Genomic DNA, 21,428 nt, shown 5'->3' with positions numbered 1-21,428 from the left:
AGAGACCACAAATGGGGGAGGGGAGAAAGGGAGACACAGAATCCGAAGCAGGCTCCAGGCTCCAAACCGTCAGCACAGATCCTGACATAGGGCTCAAACTCAAAAACTGAGAGATCATGGCCTGAGCTGAAGTTGGACCCCTGTCACCGACCAAACCCCCCCAGGCACCCCAGTTACATTCCGAGTCTCAATTGCCTTAAAAGCATAGTACGCGTTATTTTGTGTAACCTATAGTTACTTTTATTTTGCCTTTAACATTTTTTAAAGTTTGTGAAATAACCATCTGTTCTCAAGTGTGCATTTTTAAGGGAAGCTCTATCTTGTTGGTAAACAGTCCAATTAATGCAGAAGGAAAACCTCCCTAACTGTATTCTCAGCCTTCATCCATATTTGTGTTCTAGACTTTTCTTGTAGATACTCTCTGTGCTTGGCTTCCAATTTCTTTTTAGAGACAACAACCCAGAGCCGAATGAGTCAGCAGTTTTCTGGCCCTAGGCCACATCCGACTTCACGAAGGTTCCGCAGGTTGGTTATCCAGGCTCAGCACAGGACCTTGCAAAATACCTACAAAGAGGTTCTCACCCCACCTCCAAAATTATGTGAGTCAGACATGAATGACGAGTGAGTGCCGCTGTGTTAATACTTTTTAAGTGAACAGTGGCCACAGCAGAGCCGTGTGACAAAGACCACATGTGCGAGCCCCCCCCCCCCCACCCCTGCCCCAGTTTAGCCTTATGTAACTTTCACGATGTTTTACTTCACATCCGTAGCCAAGATTTGGACTTGTGGAATAGTCTGAAAGTCATCATTTCCAACGATGGTTTGATCAAAGGTCGTTCTTTAACGTCCACCCTGCCGTACTCACAGCGGTCCTTCCCAAAGCTGCCTCTCCCTTTCTTTGCCTTCGGAAGGTCTTCCTTAGGGAGCAGTAGACAAGTCTGAAGGAGTCACCATTTCCTAGGCCATTGGTTTAGTTCTCTAAAGCAATTTTTTTTTTAAATCAGAGCATATAAAATTGGAAGGCTCCACAGTCAGCTTTGCTTGCTATTTTTTAGGCATAGACTTCACTTCTGAGCAAAATTGCAAAATAAATCAAAATGCTTACATACAAATATAACAGAATACTATCCTTAAAGAAATCAAAGCAGGGGAACAGCAGATTCCATTTCCTGCATTTATTACATACATTTGTATTTATATTCATTATATTTGTCTTCCTTTTGGGTTTGTTTTCCCTTTGGGTTTTCGACATACTTCTTTATTTCGGGGAATAGTAGGTCTGGCAGCTGACACTAAAATATACTGGGTGTACCGTAACTTTTCGCCAGCACAAAAGTTGTGGGAACTTTCGAATATCCTTGTACATGTAGGTGTCTTTTCAGCTCTGTGAGAATGTGTGGTCTGTGTAAAATGATTATGGGTTTTCTTTCATGAATTATTTTATATGATAAACGTAGCAAAAGCTATGCTTCCATCAAGTTTAGTGACATGATAGTATCAGCCTGTCACTCAAGCCCCCCTGACTTTGGGGTGAGGATTTATCTTTATACCTTGTATATAATTGCCAAATTCCAGCATTTAAACTCGTTTATTTCTAACCTACAACTGTCATCTTTGTTTTTTGTTTTTTGTTTTTTTTAAAAATTTTTTTAAATGTTTATTTATTATTGAGAGGCAGAGAGACACAGAGCGTGAGCAGGGGAAGGGCAGAAAGAGGGGGAGACGCAGAATCCGAAGTAGGCTCCACGCTCTGAGCCGTCAGCACAGAGCCCGACGCGGGGCTCGAACCCACGAACTGTGAGATCATGACCTGAGCCGAAGTTGGACGCCCAACCGACTGAGCCACCCAGGCGCCCCTGCAACTGTCATCTTTGTAATAGACTGTCCATCAGACCCTTGGGTGTCTGGAGGATTGTCTACACATGCCACGTAGAGCGACAGATCAGCTTGGTGGGTGTGCGTCTGGAGTCAGACAGACGTGGGTTCTTGAATGCCCTTCAGCGGGTAACTTAACCACCCTCTGCCCCGATCTCTTCATCTGTGCACTGGGGATGCTGACTCTATCTGCCTGCGCAGGGTCACAGGAATTGAAATGCATGATCTGTATAAAGTGCTCATTTCCAAGGTTGGCTCCCAGTAAGTACAACCCATGGGGTCCCCTTGGAGCAGAGTGTGTGAGGCAGGAGCCCAAGGGCGAAGCCAGGCTTTCCTGCAAGCTAGCGGGCGGGGAAGATGTGCTAGCAAAGTATAAGTTATTTGCAAACCATCCATAAAATGAAACTCCAGAGAGTTTACAAGTTTCAGGAATGCTGCGTAACTTAATTATAAGATCTCTTCTCTTCGTCTTGTTGGAGTGTCATAAAAGTTCTTTTGTCTCTGGGCTTCCTTTCCGAAGAAACATGCATTTCTGTATCTTTCTGTTGGTAGAATTGCCTGAGCTTGTTAGCAGATCCTCTGTAAGACCCAGAAGAGACAGAGCGGGAGGACTGTTCTGTCCATGGAATCGTTTCTCTACTTGCATTTCCCCAACCTTGCCAGGGCTTTGTCTCAGTTCCCTGCCACACAAAGGAAACGCTGTGTTTTTATTGATAATTTCGGCAACATTCTAACGTGGTATAAATATCCTCCTAGAGAGAAGGGTGTCAGGGCTGCCTTGTCACTGAGACAGGCTGGGAAAGGTATTTCATTAGCCTGATAATTAGAAGTGTTGTTTCTATTATTTTTTAACATAATGTGAAATCGTCTTCTGACTGTACTGAAGGCTCTTCCAGAATGTATCAGTAAGACTCCTTGTTGGATTTCAGACGAACAAAGCTCACGTTCTTTGCACTTGAGGAATAAAGTCTCAGCTTCTGCTTAACTGGACATTGTGCTGAGAAACTTTGGGCTCATGGGCCTGATGGAGTCATGGCCGTTGGGATAGTTATCCCGATGGATCCCCCAGGGTGCAGAAGGACAGGGCTAGCATGGAATGGGACTCCGTTCACATCCAATGGTGTCACCTGGGCAGGCGTGACAGGTTATGTCATTTAAGCTAGACAGAGAGAGTCCTGTGAACACTATTCCTTACCCCCAAAAACCACTAAGGAAAGAAAAAGACAACCGACTCTTAAAGCAATGGGAAGGCGTTGAAGGGGGTGGGGGTGGGGGGGTGGTAGACGCTGAAAAACCTCATGTGCAAAATAAGCAGAACAAGAGCAGATGAGAAGATTCCATGTGAAAAGTGGAATTCTTTAGGAATCGCTCAGAATAAAACTGCCTTTACAGTTTCATAAAATGCATGTTAATATCTAACACCTGTATTTATAGCTTTTTGAAAGTTCACTTAGCCTTATAAATAACTGAGTAATACTGGAGACCTAATACAAGCATGAGAGAGAACTAGTTTCTTAATAGCCTTTAAATATTCACCTTGAAGATCAAAATTTAAAGCAAACTAAAGCACTTTTAAAAATAGCCAAGAGGCATAGACAGGCATTAAAAAAAAAAATCACTTTGAGAAAACCTGTGCAGTTCCTATGAGTCGTACAATTGTTCCCCGAATTCTGAGATCCCTGGCCAGGTGTTTGGTCGCATAAAGGAAAGCGTTGTGGCTTCACATACTGTGTCACTTTGCAGTCTCAGAAACAACGCGGCAGAGGAATGTCTATCGCCATGAGAAAACCAGAGGTGGAAAGTATGAGTACTTCCTCAATGGAATGGGCAGTTCCCAAGGCCATGAAATGCCAGAGTCCAAACTCAGACCAGGGCTGGGGGGCCTTAGACCAGCGTCATTGGTCCGCGACGGTGCTCCTGGGTCTCTCGCCTAGTGAGAGGAAAGGTCTTACACGTACGCGTGCCATCACACGCACTGTAAAGAGACTATGCCTGTGTGCACGCCACATACACAGGGACAGTAGAGAGAGGGCATGTGTGCACACGGCACATAGCGGTACCAAGAAGCTCGCACGATCCAGATACCGAACGATCTCTGTGCTTGTTCAAACGTGTAGGGCCTGTGCCCTGTGGTCTGTCATGTGACTAGAACTAACTTCCATCATAGGCCCCAGAGTCGAACAAAGACCATCCCATGAGCAATAGGAAAGGAAAAAGGGCCAGTGAGAAAAGGCGGCTGTAATAACAGTGTGTCAGTTCTTCCACGTGGCCTCTTTGTTTGTAGATCTTTTAATCAACTCCATTCCTTGTCTTTAAGAAGTTTATTTCTTTTGAGAGCACAAGTGCATGCGCGTTGAGTACGGTAGGGTCAGAGAGAGGGAGAGAGAGAGCCCCGAGCAGGTTCTGCGCTGTCAGCACAGAGCCCGACACGGGGCTCGATCCCACAGACCGTGAGACCATGACCTGAGCCAAAATCAAGAGTGGGACGCTTAACCGACTGAGCCACCCAGGCGCCCCGTCAGTTCCGTTTGTTGATCAAATCAGACTGTGCCGCTGTGCCCCTCAATGGAAAGTTGCTAAATAGTAAAATTACAAAATTTTTTAATTTCTCAAATATACAAATAGAGGCAATGAGACTTTAAATTTCCTTAGTCAAGTACAAGTGCTGCAGTGTGGATGGATGGACGGATGGACGGATGGACAGACGGATGGAGGGTGGGTGAATGGGTGGGTGTGCAGCACCTCTGGAAGAAACAATGTAATTGATTACATTACGGAGGGAGCCAGGCTGTGTGTTACTAACAACAGCTCTGCTTTGAAAACAGCCTTTTGCATCAGTGAAGTAGCCTAGTCTCATTGTTCCTGATGTTGAACCAAGAGACGAAGGTATTCTTTTATTGAAGCAAACATGTGGAAAATTGCTCTGGATTCCCAGAGTATAGAACGTGTTCCCTGAATGGAATAAGGTTCAGGTGTAGGGCAGATTCAGACAGGGCACTTTATTGGGGTTACCAGCGGTCTCTAGATGGTCAAAGCAAATAACGTCACGTCCATTTAAACGCGTGTGCCATGGAGAGGGGCACATTCTCTCATCCGCAGGGCTATATTCTAAACTGTCAGCAAACATTAATTCAGTCACTAGTGAAGTCTTACCACCCAGAGATGAACTCTGCCTCAGATGGATGCTTTCCACTTCAGTGCTGCAGACTCCCAATTACTGGGCCATTAATATCATTGCATCCGATTAGTGACAGTAGAATGAGCAAGCAGTTGGGGGGAGGTGCGCCTTCCCCACCATGAACTCTGTACTCTGACCCTTTGCGATCTAGACATTTCCATATCTCCAGACAGATACCTTAATGATTAAGACTGTCAAAAACCCAGGAGCGGGCAGCGGATTGTGGGCTAGAAATAATTCACTCAAACACATGCGTCTCCACGGTTCAGAATGTTTGGATGAGATGATATCACAGTGTCTTGACCGGGAGTTCTCAGTTTTACAAATCTGAGTGCTTAAGTAAGGCTAATGTAGGCAACCGGGAATAATGTTTTATCTTTTGAACTCTTATATCATTCTTGCCATTTTTTTTTTTTTTTTTAACTTGAGTTTTGGTCAGTCTATTGAAATGGGTATCTGGCCACTTTTTTTTTTTTTAATTTATTTTATGTATTTTGAAAGAGAGAGAGAGAGTGAGTAGGGGAGGGGCAAAGAGAGGAAGAAGAGAATCCCAAGCAGCTCCACACTTTCAGCATAGAGTCTGATGTGGGGCTCACGCTGTCAAACCGTGAGGTCATGACCTGAGCCGAAATCAAGAGTCAGACACTCAACCAACTGAGCCACCCAGGTGCCCCCTGGCCACCTATTTTTAAAACAATTCCTAGAGTGCTTGGGTGGCTCAGTCATTTGAGCATCCGACTCTTGATTTCGCGTAGGTCATGATCTCACAGTTTGTGAGTTCCAAGCCACGTGTCAGGCTCTGTGCTGACAGTGCAGAGCCTTCTTGGGATTCTCTCTCTCTCTCTCTCTCTCTCTCTCTCTCTCTCTCTCTCTCGGTGCCCTTCCCCCCTCAAATAAATCAATAAACTTTTAAAAAATAAATAAGACATAATTCCTTTTAGTGGGTTTTGGCCCATATTCAGGTTGATTCTCGTGTATAAAGGTAATTTTACTGTTGACTGACACATCCTTAGAAAGTTAACTTTGTCTGAATTGTTGTGACAATAAGATAAATCCCCTTAAAGCATACCTAGATGAAAACTTGTTTTCTGAGATCTTACTGAAACTTTTTTTTTACCTAATGAAAGATTCCGTACATAAATCATCCTAGCTTTTAGCCATGAAATCCTAGACCTAGAAAGGGGTGTTTTCTCTCCACAGAATTCTCCATTAAAAATCAAGGCACTAAGGTGTTGGAGGCAGTATTTTTAAGGGGAAACAGAGTAAACAACCCCATAATCAGTCTCATGTGGTTAGTGGGCCTTTAGTAAAAATACGGACACTTAATTTATTGCTGGGACGGTTTGATCTTTGTCAGAAAAACGTCAGTACACTGCTGGAACCTGGAGGGTATTCCTTTCACTAACATATACCCCTTACGTATGCACTCGCACACGCATGCACGCACCCACACGCACACTCACACATGGTCACTGCTTCTCCTTTTCAGTCTGGTCATATGTAATCAGTGACTCTTCGGGACTGTGTTCTCAAAGGTAACTAACTGGCTCTTAGCATCTTTCATGATTGCCACTAACTTGATCTTTGTATACAGTTCTTGATGGTTAAAAGATTTTCTGAGTAAGCTGTGATAGGATTTCTTGTGTTCTAGATACGATGACTCTATGCTGTTACGATTCTCTCAATAGGTTGACCTCCCTCAGTGTCCAAGTCTCATGCGGTATATGAGATACGAGATATAATAAATTCACTAGCACCTTCATACTCAGTTTACGTAGTAACCTCTTACCTCCCCTCTTCCCCCCAAATTAATATAAAGTGGCAATATCGGTCATTAAACCTTCTAGTGAACGCACAAAGTTTACTAAGCTGTTTCAAGGTTGTTAACACATTTTTAAAACCACCTCTTTTTCCTGAGCTGTCAATAGAATATCCTATCATTGTTCATGATGAACATTTGAAACTAAGGAAATAAAATTATACTGTTTTATTCAAGAGCATCCATTTAAATTTGATACCTGGTATCTTCACTCCTATTTTAATGCTAGAATACAAGAGGGAGGGTCTAAGTTGTGACTCCCTTTTTAAATTCATTTTTCCAAATCGTTCTGTCTAGCAGAGAAACTAATTAATTGTGTTGGGTAGAAGTCACTGGGGCTAAGCCAGTTATTAATTCTTAATGCATGATTTACTGCCTTAAAATTTCAAAACACAACCACAGTGATGTGGTTTTAATTCAAGTGATTCTTCTTATCATACTGGAACAATGTTTCCTTGGGCGAGAAACACACACATCCTACCTCACTAGTAGCTTATACAGTGTTTGAACTGTGAACTGTTCCCCACACACTAAAAATCAGCTAATCAAATGCCCGTGAGAGCTGTCACATCAAGTAGAGATTAAAAAAAAAAAAAAAAAAAAAAAAAGCAACCTTTTTTGTGGATGTATATTTCACTTTGAAAATATCTTTCTTTGTATTTTTTTTCTTCAAATTGAGGCCATTTTAAGAAGCATTTATTTATATAGCAAAGATAAGGCAAATTTGGTATTATGGGATGAAATGCCATTTGCCTTGAAATCATGCTGAATTTTCTTGAACGTTCTGGCAAGGAGAAATAACGAAGCCCTTGGAAACTGATGATGACACGTTCCTCATTTCTTACACTATAAATCCACAAAGAAAAACACGTGAAAAGAAGCTGGAAAAAGGGACGTTTTCTCCTTTCTTTTGGCACATTATACAGTTGTTTCTGTTTCAGAAGTTTTTATTAATTACAGAAAAAGGCATTTATTTTTGGCACTCACTGAACTCTATCATGTCCATGTTTAGAATCTTTCTCCTCAGTATCTGAAAGGACCCTTGTGATACCCAAGGCATCGAACTACCTTGAGATCTAGAAATTACATCGCTGTTTTGATACTAGACATTCTGACTTTGAATTGCTGTCAGGGCGTTAAGGACAATGCTCTAAGTTTCCCGGGTTTATATGTTCACAGTCATCGATTACATTTTTATCGGGTTCCTTAGTTTTCAACCTACACGTCTCACTCCAGCTTTTTTAGCCTTTAGACGTTCCAAGAATTGCGAGCCCTGGTAGAAGACAGTAAGCTTGTTTGTGTATCATGTTTATTTGAAGGTCATGGCTTTCTGTTTCCTACTTGATTCTGCTGCTTTGGGTTCCTCGGATTGTCAGGTGATAGGCTTCTGGTTCTTCTGAGTCTGTGTTGAGCTTAAGGAGAAAGACCCACGTGCAGGAAGACCGGCCCTAAGAAATCAGAATTACCAGGGCCAGTGTATCATGACATGCATGGAAGAGAGTCGTGCAAAGAGGATGATATTGATAGAGAATTGTCACAAAGTGCTATTTGTTTCATCATCAAGTAAGAGCAAATATGTGCAGCTTTAATACATTATAGTTTCTGTTCTTATTAGGAAACTGATCTCTGTGGCTTTCCTGATCCTCTGTGCTTATTATCTGTCTCTCCTTTGGTAGACTGCTTTGATAAAGTGGATAAAAAGGTTTGCTTTTGAGTGTCCGTCCATTCCCTGCCCCATCCCAGGAAGCTACATTTGAGAATAGTTTGAAATCACCTGCATAGTATGAGTGTGTTTTTTCATCCTTTCCAGAATAGCCAAGAATTCCTTCCTAGTGATATTATATTATCCTGCAGACTTTTTTTGTGCTGCCCTCCTTCCTGACCTCCTTGTGAATGAGACCCATATAACGGTACCAACCCAGCAGTGACTCCTCCATCTGATTAGCACAAGGTTACCGAAGTGATAGACTGAAAACCGCCCAAAGCCAGTGCCACAGAGTGGAGCCTCCCGGGGCGTGGGGCAGTGGCCATCAGATGAAGACATGTTAAAATGTACTCTTACTTCCTCTCTGTGGGCACAGTCTAGAAAACACGGCCAGAAAGATTCTTGCCCCTTTAGTCTGTTTTATTCACCGGTTCTCTTTTTTCTCCCTGGATAACCAGTGTACCATTCCCAGGGAGTAGGAGCTGCAGATATAGGTCCATGTGCAAATTCATGGGAAGCCACAGATGTGGGGCAGTGCAGTTTTCAGATGTGAAGAACTTTTAGAAGCAGTGAGAACTCGGGGTACTTTTTTGCTGAGTAATGATCTCCACCCACTGGAAATCAGGCCCCAGGGGAACAATCTGGTAATTTCAGTATACTTACTACATGCAATTAGATCCCTGAAGCAGAAGCCTTTAAAAGCAGGCTATAAAATGCCCATGTATCTTTATTAAGCCCATTTTCTAACTGGATGGAGAAACTTTGCTTAGTAATTTTTAATTTTATAAAGTCTATATTTTCTCTAGACCAAGAACAAAAAAATGGGCACTAAAAGCTTAGGTATAACAGGGTTATTTTTTCTGTCTCCAAATGATTAAATGCAATTTCATCTATTTAGGAATACTGTAATTGTGGCAGCATTAGATAATGTTGGTAGATACAAAGAAAAGCAAAGGATAATGAGGTAGCAATTTATTTTTACCCTCTCTCTAAGTCAAAAATTCCTAATACATTCAGATCAACAATAAAAAATATTGCCAAATTGTCTCCTGGAATGAAATTAGACTTCTCCCCAAGCATTAGCACTTTCTTGCCTTTCAGAGTGAGCCACTACTATGCCTTCAGAGGATTAATCTTGTGGCTTTATTTCAGAGCTGACTGCCATAAGGAGGTGCTATCAGGACAGGACACTTGTCAGTGTCCTTGCTCAAGGCAAGGGACAGGAGGACCACTAGAATGAGAACGATGCTCCCTACACTTCCTGCTGAGGAGGTCATAGGGAAGAGTGAGGGTAATTTTCATTACAGAATCAAATATAAAGTAAGTTCAAGTCACTCTAAATTATTCTATGCTTGCTAGAAAGCTAACCTTCTGAAGCTTCAGTTGGCTGCTGACATCTTCCATCCAGGCTTTCTGGGACCGCTCGGGTCATGGCTACCTACCATACGGCAGGGCAAAACTCCTTCACAGCAAACATCCAGCTGTATTTTATAGTTCATTCCCTTTTTAAACAACCAGGTATCTGGGATGCTGTGTTAGCGTTAGTAATGAATTTTCCAATATCTTCCAGTCACCTTTGCAACTTGCAAGTTGACTTAAAGGGGAACAAAGCAAGCGTCTGGAATGCACATCACAGTGTTCTCCCTCTTGGCCCATCCTCCCCCTTCACCCCCACCGCCCCCCCCCCCCCAAACCAGCATCGGCCTCTGAGCTCCAAGAACCAGGCAAAGGCACAAGCTCCCATTTCCCTCTGTGCAGCTCAGGGCTTGAAGGCTCTTCCTCCCTCAAGGAATTAAAAAACAGTTTCAACTGTTAAAAACGGAGAGCAGATTCATTCTCCGGCTACACGGTTTTCCTCCTACCATCTTACAGTCTGTGGATGCTGAATTACAGATTGCAGTTTAATTTGAATTCTTGGAGCTCTCTACATTTGGGGGTCACTTGGACAGCATTCAGGGCACACCCACAAGCACTCTGCACGGAAGCATTGGTATTCAGAAAGGGCGGTGACCTACAAATTAAAATCAAAAGAAAAAATCACCCAAATGGGGTGCAGCCCTCCTGCTTCCAAATGGACTTGGTAGAAGCAGTCAGAAGCTTTTATCTTGGAGGACGCAGGTTTGAATTCTGTTCCACGGTGACTCTTCTCTACCACGTCTTGTCTTACCCACTCTGGTATTCATTGTTTTTTCTCCTTCAGATCTGAATCTTTGACCTTTTGACCTCCAGGTTCAAACAAACAAAGCTCTACCCACCCCACCCCACCCCCGCCTCTTCTGTGCACCACCCTTCAGATCGTATTTTTAACATATTTGTTAAGCCGTTAGTCAGAAAGAGGTCATTTCGCTGTGCATTTGGGTGCACTTTTGCATGAAAGTGCATTTATGTGCCTACAGCATAGACAACATTGAGATTCCATTTGAATTAAGTAAACTTCTGAAGCCATTGGCTAGACCTCAGCTTTCCAGGGTTTCTACATGAAAACATATCCTAATTTTTGAGAAAGATTAAATAGAGATGATAGCATCGCTCTGCACCTGACCTCAAACAGTGCCTGCACGTAGACAGCCACACTGTTTCATGGCTTTGGGAGGAAAGGACCCTTCGAAATTTAGGAAACTGTCTGGAGGAGGGAAAAGAGAAAGCGGGTGGAGAAATGGGGAAGGAAAAAAACGATTTTTTTTTTTATTAGATTCACAGAGGCATGTAAAGGTTTTAGGTATTTGTTTTAACTTCTCTGCCAAACATTTTCTCAACAATCTACAAGAGGAGACTGTCTGCTTTTTACCCCCAGAATGATTATGGCCATTTTGCCCATTTTCCCAGGAGAAACTCGGCACCAGTGTCAGCGGAGGAGTGAGGTCTGATCGTAAGACTGTAAACTTTAAGGAAGCACTCAGATAAGCACAGAGATATTTATACACACAAGAAGCAGCCATTGTTTTTCAAAGCAGTGAAAGTAAAAGTTGTAACTCTGTAGCCCACATATTGCTATGTGTGCATGTAGACCTTGCTGGCCAGTCCACCATTTGGAAAACAAACAACCCATTGAAAGAGTGCCTTTGGATGTATTTTTACCAGAAATTCTGTCCCTGTTTCCGTGCCTTGAAAAGTACAGTGTTAGTAGACCAGCCTTTGATAATCAAAGTAGAGAATGATTTACCGCACAGAAATGTATATGAAACACTTCTGTTCCTTGCCCCTTGAACTTTGGAAGAATGGAAACGTCTAGCACCCTCCACCTTCTTTTTCTTCTGGAACTTGACCTGCAATTTAAGTCCTCTTCCTTAGCAAAGTACCTGGCAGTCTTTTTACAGCTTTAGTCACAACGCTATTCAGAGAACTCACCGTCCTAAGGAGACGCAACAGCAACGTGTTTACACACAGTGGAGCATAGGCTGTTTGTTTAAAAGTACTGACAGTGGTCAAATGTCCTGTCCTTCCTCCTCCCTCTTGAAATGGGAAGGGAATCGCGCTAAACAGGAGGCAAGTGGGTACTGCACAATCTCCCCTCATACCCCAGGGTTGCCCCAGGGCCCTGACAGAGCAGAGGGCGCGCGTGGTCCCCTCTGTCGGTCAAGCTGTGCTCCAGCAGGTAGCTTGGTTGAAGAGTCTGTCTAAGGTCGGTCTTGGTAATGATAACACACTTATTATTTCCAGTCCAGTGCAAAATGATGGAGAGAAAACTTCAGAAGTGGAAGACCTGAATCCTAACATACTTCTTCATCTCACATAAGGCGGGGAAAGAAAAGGAGGGGGTGTGGGAGTCTCCTCTTTTAGTGTTTACCGAACTTGGATGCTTGGCAAACAGGGAGCATCGAGCTAATTGTTCTCGAAGCAGGAAATCTGTAGTAGAGGAAGCAGGTGTTGTGCGATGATTACCACATTTTAAAGTTACTGTATTAACTACTTTGCTCTTTTGAGGCCGACCCTGAAATAGTAAGCTTTTTGGAAGGTCCTGTCCCTTTTATGTATGGACTGACCCTAAATCAGTTGATTCTGAAGGAAGGAGAAAGCGCTTAAGTAAACTTGAAACCAGATAGCATACGTGCAGCGGTGTTGACAGGATCCATTTTTCTTTATTTTCTTTATTTTTTATTTTTTGGCTTTCAGCATCCCATACTTTCCAAAAACTTGTGACTAAGAGTGAATTCTTATTTTTCAAATTGTTTTCAGACATTTCATGTTCATGTAAACTTGGCTTATTGATTTCCTGATTTTTCTTTATTTTTTTGTTTTGTCCATTTTATTTTTAATCAGCTACATCAAATGGGTCTTTGGAGGGCCTGGATAACCAGGAGGGAGGGGTGTGCCAGACAAGAGCCATGAAGATCCTCATGAAAGTTGGACAAGGTAAAGACCGTCTGCTCCATGAAGCCACCATAATCTGGTTGAGTCCCCAACGAGTGTGGCACCAATGCCGTGAACGCCCACCTTCACGCACTCGTAGCCTAGTTTCGAAAGCACATCTTTCTCTGCACCTTGAGCCACTGACAGATTTCCTCAAGTCGGTGTAACAAACTTCTTTTATTGGAGTTTCTTCTCACAGTTAAGGTCAGCCAGGTACAACGTCCATTGCCATGTGTGTGTGTACGTGTATCTCTATGCACACTTTTTTTTTTTTTCTTATTAAAAGCAAAACACCTCTTTGGTTCAAAAAAATTATGCTACCCGGAATGAAAACTTAGGTTTCTGCCATTTGGCCCATTTCTGCATCTCGAGTACAGAAGACTAGTTCACTGAGCCTTTTCCCACACAGATAACCTATTGTGCAGAAAGATTTATTCTTCTAATTAGAAATTGGTATAGTAGTCACTCAACTTGCTCATTTAAATTGAAATGTCATCTGCAATGCTCTGCGTGCCAAATGCAAGAATCCCTATAGTTTCCACAGATGGCCTCACGATCTGAACCTCTGACATAAGTAGTACCACCGTTCCGTTGTAAAAGGAGAGCTCTATTCTTGTATGTCACAGCACTTTGCATAAAGAATCTCACGTTCATTGCTGTCTGTGCCTCTTGAGATTGACACGCGGCAGTTCTTAGAGCTAGATCTCATCAGGTGTCTGGGCTATAAGTAATCATTTGTTCCTCGTATAGATGCGAGTTCCGCTGGGTCAACCAGGCATAATGATCCGACACGACGCCCAGAACTAGAAGCCGGTACAAATGGAAGAAGTTCAACGACAAGTCCCTTTGTTAAACCAAATCCAGGTATGGCAGCGTGAGTGTGTGTGGATGCGTCCGTGGGTCCCGTGAGCAAGAGGCAGAATAGAGTCCAAGCCCTTGGATCCTAGTGGGATTAACTTGTAGTTCCCCAAGTCAGTAACCTTTGCTCGCAGGTACTTGTTATTAACGGCTCGATAAGAACAGAATTGCGCCTTCCCACGGAAGTTTCCCATTCAGAAGAGTAGAATTTATCAGATGCAAGTGCCAATTATGAGCACTACTCACTCAGACCAAAGTTATTTTTATTGGAGACACTTAATCGTGCCTGTTGCAACAGTAGCGTAGAGCCGATATTCACATGTATGTAATTAATGTTCTAATACCTCGCCTAATTATGTCTGATCCACAAAGAGCCTGATTGATCCTCCTCTACATTTTAGGTGGTGGCATCTTAAAATATCGCATAATGCCGTGTTCTTCGAGTGGTTACTGTTGACATTTTTGTTTCACATTTTCAGTGTAAAATAAAATACCAGTCGGATCACTGGCTGAAGTTTAGAATACAGGATAAAGTTGGCCGCCATTGAATTTCATTTTCGTACCGGTCCTTGAGCAGATAGCTACGTATTTATTTCCACGCTAATGACATTTCTGTACGGTAGCTGCTCCCCGACGTCAGCAGTCTCGTGTGAGGGACCAGCGTGCCTGTTGGTGGCATGTGCAGTCAGCATCTGCAGGCCACTTCCCCCGCTTTACAAGCATCATGGAGGGAGGCTGTTGTTTCTAATTTTCAATGGCAAGATGTGTCAAATTCTTGTGACACTCCGATAAATGGATAATCTAATGATGCCAGGCAAGTTTTTAGTGCTTCCCATTTGGGTTGGCAGCGTGTTCAGCGTGAGTGTTTCTGCTGCCTTCCCAATATATTTTAGGTGTAAACCAAATAATACAAGCGAGTTACGAGCGGCATGTGTTCCCAGGGCCCCAGGGTCCCCTCAGCGCGCAGCAGGCAGGACTTGTCTATAGAAAGCAGGCGGCGGGAGATGCTCGGGAAGGCCGGCGCCCAGAGGGGCAAGGGGGGCGGCGCACGGCAGTCAGCCCTGGCCCCAGAGGTGGCCGCTTCCTTTGTGTCCACCTGCTGTGGCTGATGGCGGTTTAGGACCTGGGGCGGAAGCGTGGGAGCCTGTCCCCTCCTGTCCCCAAGGGTGGACGGATGGGGACACCTGTGGTTGAGAGCGGCCGGCGAGCCCGGGTCCCGTCCGCGTCCCCTTTTGGGGCGATCGCCGCGTCCTGCCGGGTGTGCGCGGCTGGGAACCGAGGCTGGGGGGCTGCCATCCGAGCAGGGACAGCAGTAACTGGGCTGCTCCTTTCCGTCCCCGGCCGCAGGTTCCAGCACAGACGGCAGCAGTGCCGGGCATTCGGGGAACAACATCCTCGGTTCCGAAGTGGCCTTATTCGCAGGGATTGCTTCAGGATGCATCATCTTCATCGTCATCATCATCACGCTGGTGGTGCTCCTGCTCAAGTACCGGAGGAGACACAGGAAGCACTCGCCTCAGCACACGGCCACGCTGTCGCTCAGCACACTGGCCACCCCCAAGCGCAGCGGCAACAACAGCGGCTCGGAGCCCAGTGACATTATCATCCCGCTGAGGACTGCGGACAGTGTGTTCTGCCCCCACTACGAGAAGGTCAGCGGGGACTACGGGCACCCCGTGTACATAGTCCAGGAGATGCCTCCCCAGAGCCCGGCGAACATTTACTACAAGGTCTGAGACGCGGCGGTGCCTTCGCTTTCCCAGAGGAAGCCCACTGTCCCGCCACCGCCCCGAGGAGGGTTTGATGACCCCCCCGTGTCTCGAATGGACCGGAGCACGGCGGGGGAGAGGGAGCACTCCTTCTCGGAAGAGCCCTGTTGAGTTGGACAGCTTACCTAGTCTGTAGCGCCCGGACCGCGGTGAAGACAGACGCCCACCGCCGGCCGGGAGACTGGCGTGGAAGGTGCCCGATGGGACCGCAGCGCCCGCCTCCCCCCTCCACCTCCAAGCCATGCGCCACGGTCACCTGGGTCTGCAGGAAGCCGAGGGCGACAGAGCGGCAGCGGGCGTGGGGGGAACTGGGTGAGCCGTGAGCATCCCGGGCAGGTGTCCCCCGGGGGCCGCGGGGCCTGGAAACGCCGCCTTCTGCCTTGGGCGTCCCTCCCGAGGAGCGTCCGGACTTGTCACACAGACCTCTGGCTGGGGGAGGCTTTCAGAGGTCCCGCGCCCAGTCCTCACCGTTGCACACACCCCTGCCGACCTCCGGGGCCCCGCAGCGCGAGCCCCTCACTCCACACCCCGCATCACTGCTGGCACACTCACCTTGGGAGTCTTCTGCCCCCGCGCCACGGCAGCTGGAGCCGATGGGTCCTACACTTCTAGAAATTGTGTCTGCTACTAAGGAGCCTTCAGCTGCGGAAGACCAGAAAGAGCAGGAGCTCATGGAAGGGGGCGGGCCGGGATGGGGGGTGGGGGTGGGGAGGGCTGTCTGCAAATGCAGTTCAACGCTGCTGCTGGTGCGTCGGGAGCAGAAAGTCGAGGGGGAACCCCAATTAGGTAGCACAGCACTTTGGTTGGCTGAGGTTTTAAGAGGCAAGTAGGAGACACCACGCACGCGGTGGGGTGGGGCGCCTTGGAAGGGATCCGCCGATCAAATGGCGACGCGCAGGAGGAGCACAGTCTCTCTCCGCTGGGTAGGACAAAGGGGCATTGTCGGAGAGGGGCGGGCCGGGAGGGCCGCCGATGACAGATCTGGGCAGGACTGTTGTCGTACTGGCAATAAGGCGCACGGCCTCGGCGCTGTAGGAGAGTCGGTCGGCTTTGGATGATGTCTGAAGCAGACTCAGCTGCTATACTGATCACATTTTATGAAACACAGGGAAAGCATTTAGGAGAACAGCAGAGAGCCGGATCTGACCTAGAAGTTTACAAGCCAAAGGTCAGACAGGCTGTGATTCCATCGTCATCCATGTTATTGAGGCATTCTCCTATGTGAAAGGTAGGTCAGATTCCCCACCCCCCCCCGTGTCCTCCCCCCGCACCCCCACTTGAGCCTCACGACACTTTGGTTTATGGCGGTGCTGTCCTGTCCGGCTGCAAGGGCGGACGCGGAGGTACTGAGCAAGGCCACAGCCCGCAGGCTGTGTCCAGGTGACGCATACTGCGAACTTCTTTGAGTCCTTAAGACGGAAGTAAATCATGATGTCGAGGGGGGAGGAAGATGGCACGTATTTATAACAGGTATATAGAACACAAGGGATAGAAACTGACAGATTTGTACTAATATATTATATTTTAAGATTGCACACAAATCACACCAGAAAGACGTGAAATTCACTTGTGGCAATTACGTGGTCCCAACGCTCAGTGCTTAAAAAAAGAAAAATTGGACAGCTCCATCTGGGAAAAACAACATCACTCCAAAAATAACAATAACGGGAGTAAATACAAAAATAACCCAGTCCTCTGAAGGCATCTCACGTAACCGTAGACTAGGAAATACAAGCCCTGCATACCAGGAAATGGATGTTAACCGCATCGTATATTTAACAGTGGCAAGATGTTCCGGCATTTCATTTCTGTGTTGTGTATTCCCTTGCCTTATGGCTGAAGTGTTCGCTAAAATCCACCGGGTCCCCTCAGAGGGGGCTTAGGGCTGAAAGTTGAGCTCCGGCCCCCTTCCCCCACCCCCTCCCCGCCCCCTCCCTTTTGGGAAACAAAACGAGTAAACAGGAAACCTACTTTTTATGTGCTATGCAAAATAGACATCTTTAACATAGTCCCGTTACTATGGTAACACTTTGCTTTCTGAATTGGGAGAAAAAAAAAAATGTAGCAACAGCATTTTAAGGTTCTCAGACCTCCAGTGAATGCCTGCAAAAATGAGTTGTCACAGAAATTATTCCTTCTCTATTTCCTGAACCTGAAAATGATGTTGGTCCAAAGTGCGTGTGTGTGTGTGTGAGTGGGTGAGTGGTATACATGTGTACATATATGTATAATATATATCTACAATATATATTATATATATCTATATCATAGTTCTGTGGAGGGTTGCCATGGTGACCAGCCACAGTACATATGTAATTCTTTCCATCACCCCACCCTCTCCTTTACGTGCATTCGTACAAGATTTTCTTGTAAGCCATCAAAAATTACCTTTCGGATGGGGGAGAGGGGCAAGAAGGGGGAACATGGGAAATAGTCTGATTTTAATGAAATCAAATGTGTCTCATCGGTTGGCTACCTTTTGGTTATATGCTAAACTGTGAAAAATCAGATGAATTTGATGAAGAGTTACCTGCAACCAATGGAAAAGTGTTCTGTGCGTCTGTTTTGTGTCTGGTGCAGAATATGACAATCTACCAACTCTCCCTTTATTTGAAGTTGGTGCCGCTTTGGAAAGTTACTGTAAATGCCTTGCTTGTATTCTCATCCCTAGTCACCTGACTTTGGAATTTGCACCATAACGTTTAACTGAAGATGCTGTAAATAGGGTTCAGATTTTACTGTATATGGATTCGGGGTGTTACAGTAGCCTTATTCACCTTTTTAATAAAAATACACATGAAAACAAGACAGAAATGGCTTTTCTTACCCAGATTGTGTACATAGAGCAATGTTGGTTTTTTATAAAGTCTAAGCAAGATGTTTTGTATAAAATCTGAATTTTGCAATGTATTTAGCTACAGCTTGTTAAACGGCAGTGTCTTTCCCCCCTTTGCACTGTAATGAGGAAAAGAAAAACGGTATAAAAGGTTGCCAAATTGCTGCATATTTGTGCCGTAATTATGTACCATGGATATTTATTTAAGATTTCGTTGTCCAATTTGTAAGTAACACAGTATTATGCTTGAGTTATAAATATTTTTGTTCTTTCTTCATTTTATTTTAATGGCCTGTCCTAGGTTTCCAGCCTCCTTCCACATTGCAGTCAGCCCCCAGAAACGGAATCCGTGAGGTCCCATTCCACGTCTGTTTCAAACTGAATTTGTTCTTAAAAAAATAAAATATTTTTTTCCTATGGAAAAAGCGCCTTCAAAGTATTTTCCTTTCCTTCCTTTTTCTTTTCTTTTTTTCTTTCTTTTTTTTCACTTATTTTAATTTGCTTTCTGCTCTGTTTCTCTATAATTAACAGTTATCCAGAGCCTTCTGCCCGTGGGCACCTGTGTGCCCATTTTTTCCCAATCAGGACACTCGCATAACGTGAACCTTGCAGAGGGCTACGAGGGAGCCCATTGGTTTCCCCATAAAACTCGAGCTCACATTTCACAAATCATCTGATCATAAAGTTTTGTAAAGTCCTAACCACCCTGAACAGAAAACCTCCCTAGTCTCCCTGGATCCCCCAGTGTCGAGTAGTGACCTAAGTAAGTGACCAGAGGAAAGGGAGGCAGGCAAATGGACTTTAGTTATCTCAACGCCTAAGTCCAAATCTAGTTTCCACTCGAGCAAAGCAGTTTGCTGTCGAAGCCTTCATTTTTCCTCACAGCAGAATCCCGGAAGGAAGGAAGGAGTCCAATGTTCTTTGTACGACGTTAGCGCTGATGAAATCATGCTTTGTGACACCAGATTGAAGCAAGCCAGAGGCCAGTGGTGACTTTAACCGCGTTTTCAATGCTGGCCTTCCTGGGGAAGATGGCCGGGGGTTGGGGATGTCTTCCCCTGCGCTGGTGGGCTTGGGGTCTTAAGACTGATCTGCAGACTCCCCACCCTCCGGGGAGACCTTCCTCACCCGCAGGTGTGGAGGGCAGAGCGGCAGACAGGGCAGAAGCAGCTACCGGTGACCAGAAAGTGCTCAGATCTCTGGCTGCGTTACCTCGGGCCCTTCCTTACCTTGAGGGGGGGGTGCGTCCGGATGGGGAAGGCCCCAGCACAGAGGAGCCCGATGCTCCAGACTGTCTAGCCACAGATCACAGCCCCAGCCAAGTGAAGAATTCCAGTGTTTGAAAAGCCCCACCCTCCCCCCAAGAACGCCTCACGAAAGGCTGGTTTTAGAGGCAGTGATCTCAGCAGCATCTTCCTAGCGTACCTGTACTAAAGAAATGTTTGTGGCATAAATGCTTTCCTTCCCCCTCCTCCCCGCCCCGGGCTTCTCCAGGAGCCCACGATTTCAGGTGGCGCTGGAATAATAGTTCCATCCGCTCCGTCATTTTCCTCCGCGGCGCCTACCTGCCCCTTCACGGCAAATCCAAGTTCCAGGGCACAACTTACAGCCAAGTGACTAAGCAGAAAGTTCCACCCTACATGCCAGTATCACTAATGAGCGGTCTGGGTAAAATGAAAGAACAACAGCCAAGTAAATACTGCGTTTGCAACTTACATCGTGGCCTTTGCGAGATTACAGCTTAAATTACCAAACACCCCACCTCATTGTTTCCACCCTCTCTTCGAAACTGTGTTTCCCAAATTGGGCAAGCCGAACTCCACTAAGAAGTGAAATGCACCCACTTGTATTCTTTCTAACTGGCGGGAAGGACACTTACAGAAACTTCTCCCGGAGGTTGTCACAATCAGGTGCTCTTAGTTCTGTCTGAAAGGTAAGCGGGCTGCTGTAAAGTCCCTGTGCTCTCCACACCCGCCACTTTTCCATCCCACTCTTCAATTGTCAGGTTCCTTTTTGGCACAACAGTTGCCCCTTCGAACACTGTGATAAAGGTGCCCGGTGGAAATCAGAAAAAAATCAAACTATCAGTCACCAGGTAACTGCTGTGCACCTTGCTGTCAGTCTCTGATCCTAACCCAGAGAAGAATCAGTGAAAGTCAAAAAACAACCCAGAGAAGTAAAAGTCATTTCTCTAAAGTGTGTAATAAAAGGATGATCACCCTACTCTTTCCTTGGGAAGCAAATACGGTGTCAGTTGCCTCAAAAGGAAACATAATTGCTGCTGTTGTGCAAAGGACATTAACCTGTGTATTCCACTGGTTTTGGTTTCCAGTTGGTTTTGGATAATGTTTGTGGTATTTATGCTATAGATATACTTGAAGGCGATTTTTTTTACGTTTGAGAGACGGAGGGTGAGTAGGGGAGGGGCAGAGAAAGAGGGAGACACAGAATCTGAAGCAGCCTCCAGGCTCTGAGCTGTCAGCACAGAGCCCGACGCGGGGCTCGAACTCACAGACCGCGAGGTCATGACCTGAACTGAATTTGGATGCTTAACCGACTGAGCCACCTAGGTGCCCCTTGAAGGCAAATTTTCAGCATTGTAATGGCAGAGTCTTGCCTATCCTACTGATTATTTTTCTAGGTAGAGAAGTATTCATCAGTGATGTGGAGGATATTGAAATACTGTATTTATTTGTAATAAAACATAGCATACCAGGAGGAGGAATCAAGTTTTGAGTGATTAAACCGCACCCCAGAAGCGAAGGATGCGTGCCACTCTAAGATTTTTATGCTGTGATACATTAACAAAATCTCTTCAAAACAATTCTTGACGTGACGTTAATTACATTTTAAAAAACAACCAACACCCTCATGAGAAGAATGCCCATCTATAGACGTACACAGTATGAGGGAAATAATAATACCAACACAGTTTATGAGCAATCATCATAGATGGTCGATACATGCGTTAAATGCGGGAAAGGGGAGACCTCGCTTGCGGCTGTGTTTCTGCCACTGATGCTTCCTCGGTCTTCCAG

At 45.4% G+C, this 21,428-nt stretch overlaps 1 protein-coding gene across 2 annotated transcripts in view; it reads left to right on the top strand.

The window, feature by feature from the left end:
* Positions 1-18,815, top strand: part of EFNB2 (ephrin B2) — a 45,446-nt gene extending 26,631 nt beyond the window's left edge. The window contains 3 exon segments of one of the 2 annotated variants that reach the window (NM_001114344.1): positions 12,838-12,930; positions 13,678-13,791; positions 15,133-15,521. In NM_001114344.1, the coding sequence (NP_001107816.1) occupies positions 12,838-12,930; positions 13,678-13,791; positions 15,133-15,521 (596 nt within the window). 2 annotated transcript variants of the gene reach the window in all.
* The last annotated feature ends 2,613 nt before the right edge of the window (positions 18,816-21,428 follow it).

Source organism: Felis catus, chromosome A1, assembly GCF_018350175.1.
Source record: "Felis catus isolate Fca126 chromosome A1, F.catus_Fca126_mat1.0, whole genome shotgun sequence".
NCBI lineage: Eukaryota > Metazoa > Chordata > Mammalia > Carnivora > Felidae > Felis > Felis catus.
This window is presented reverse-complemented; position numbering and strand designations above follow the sequence as displayed.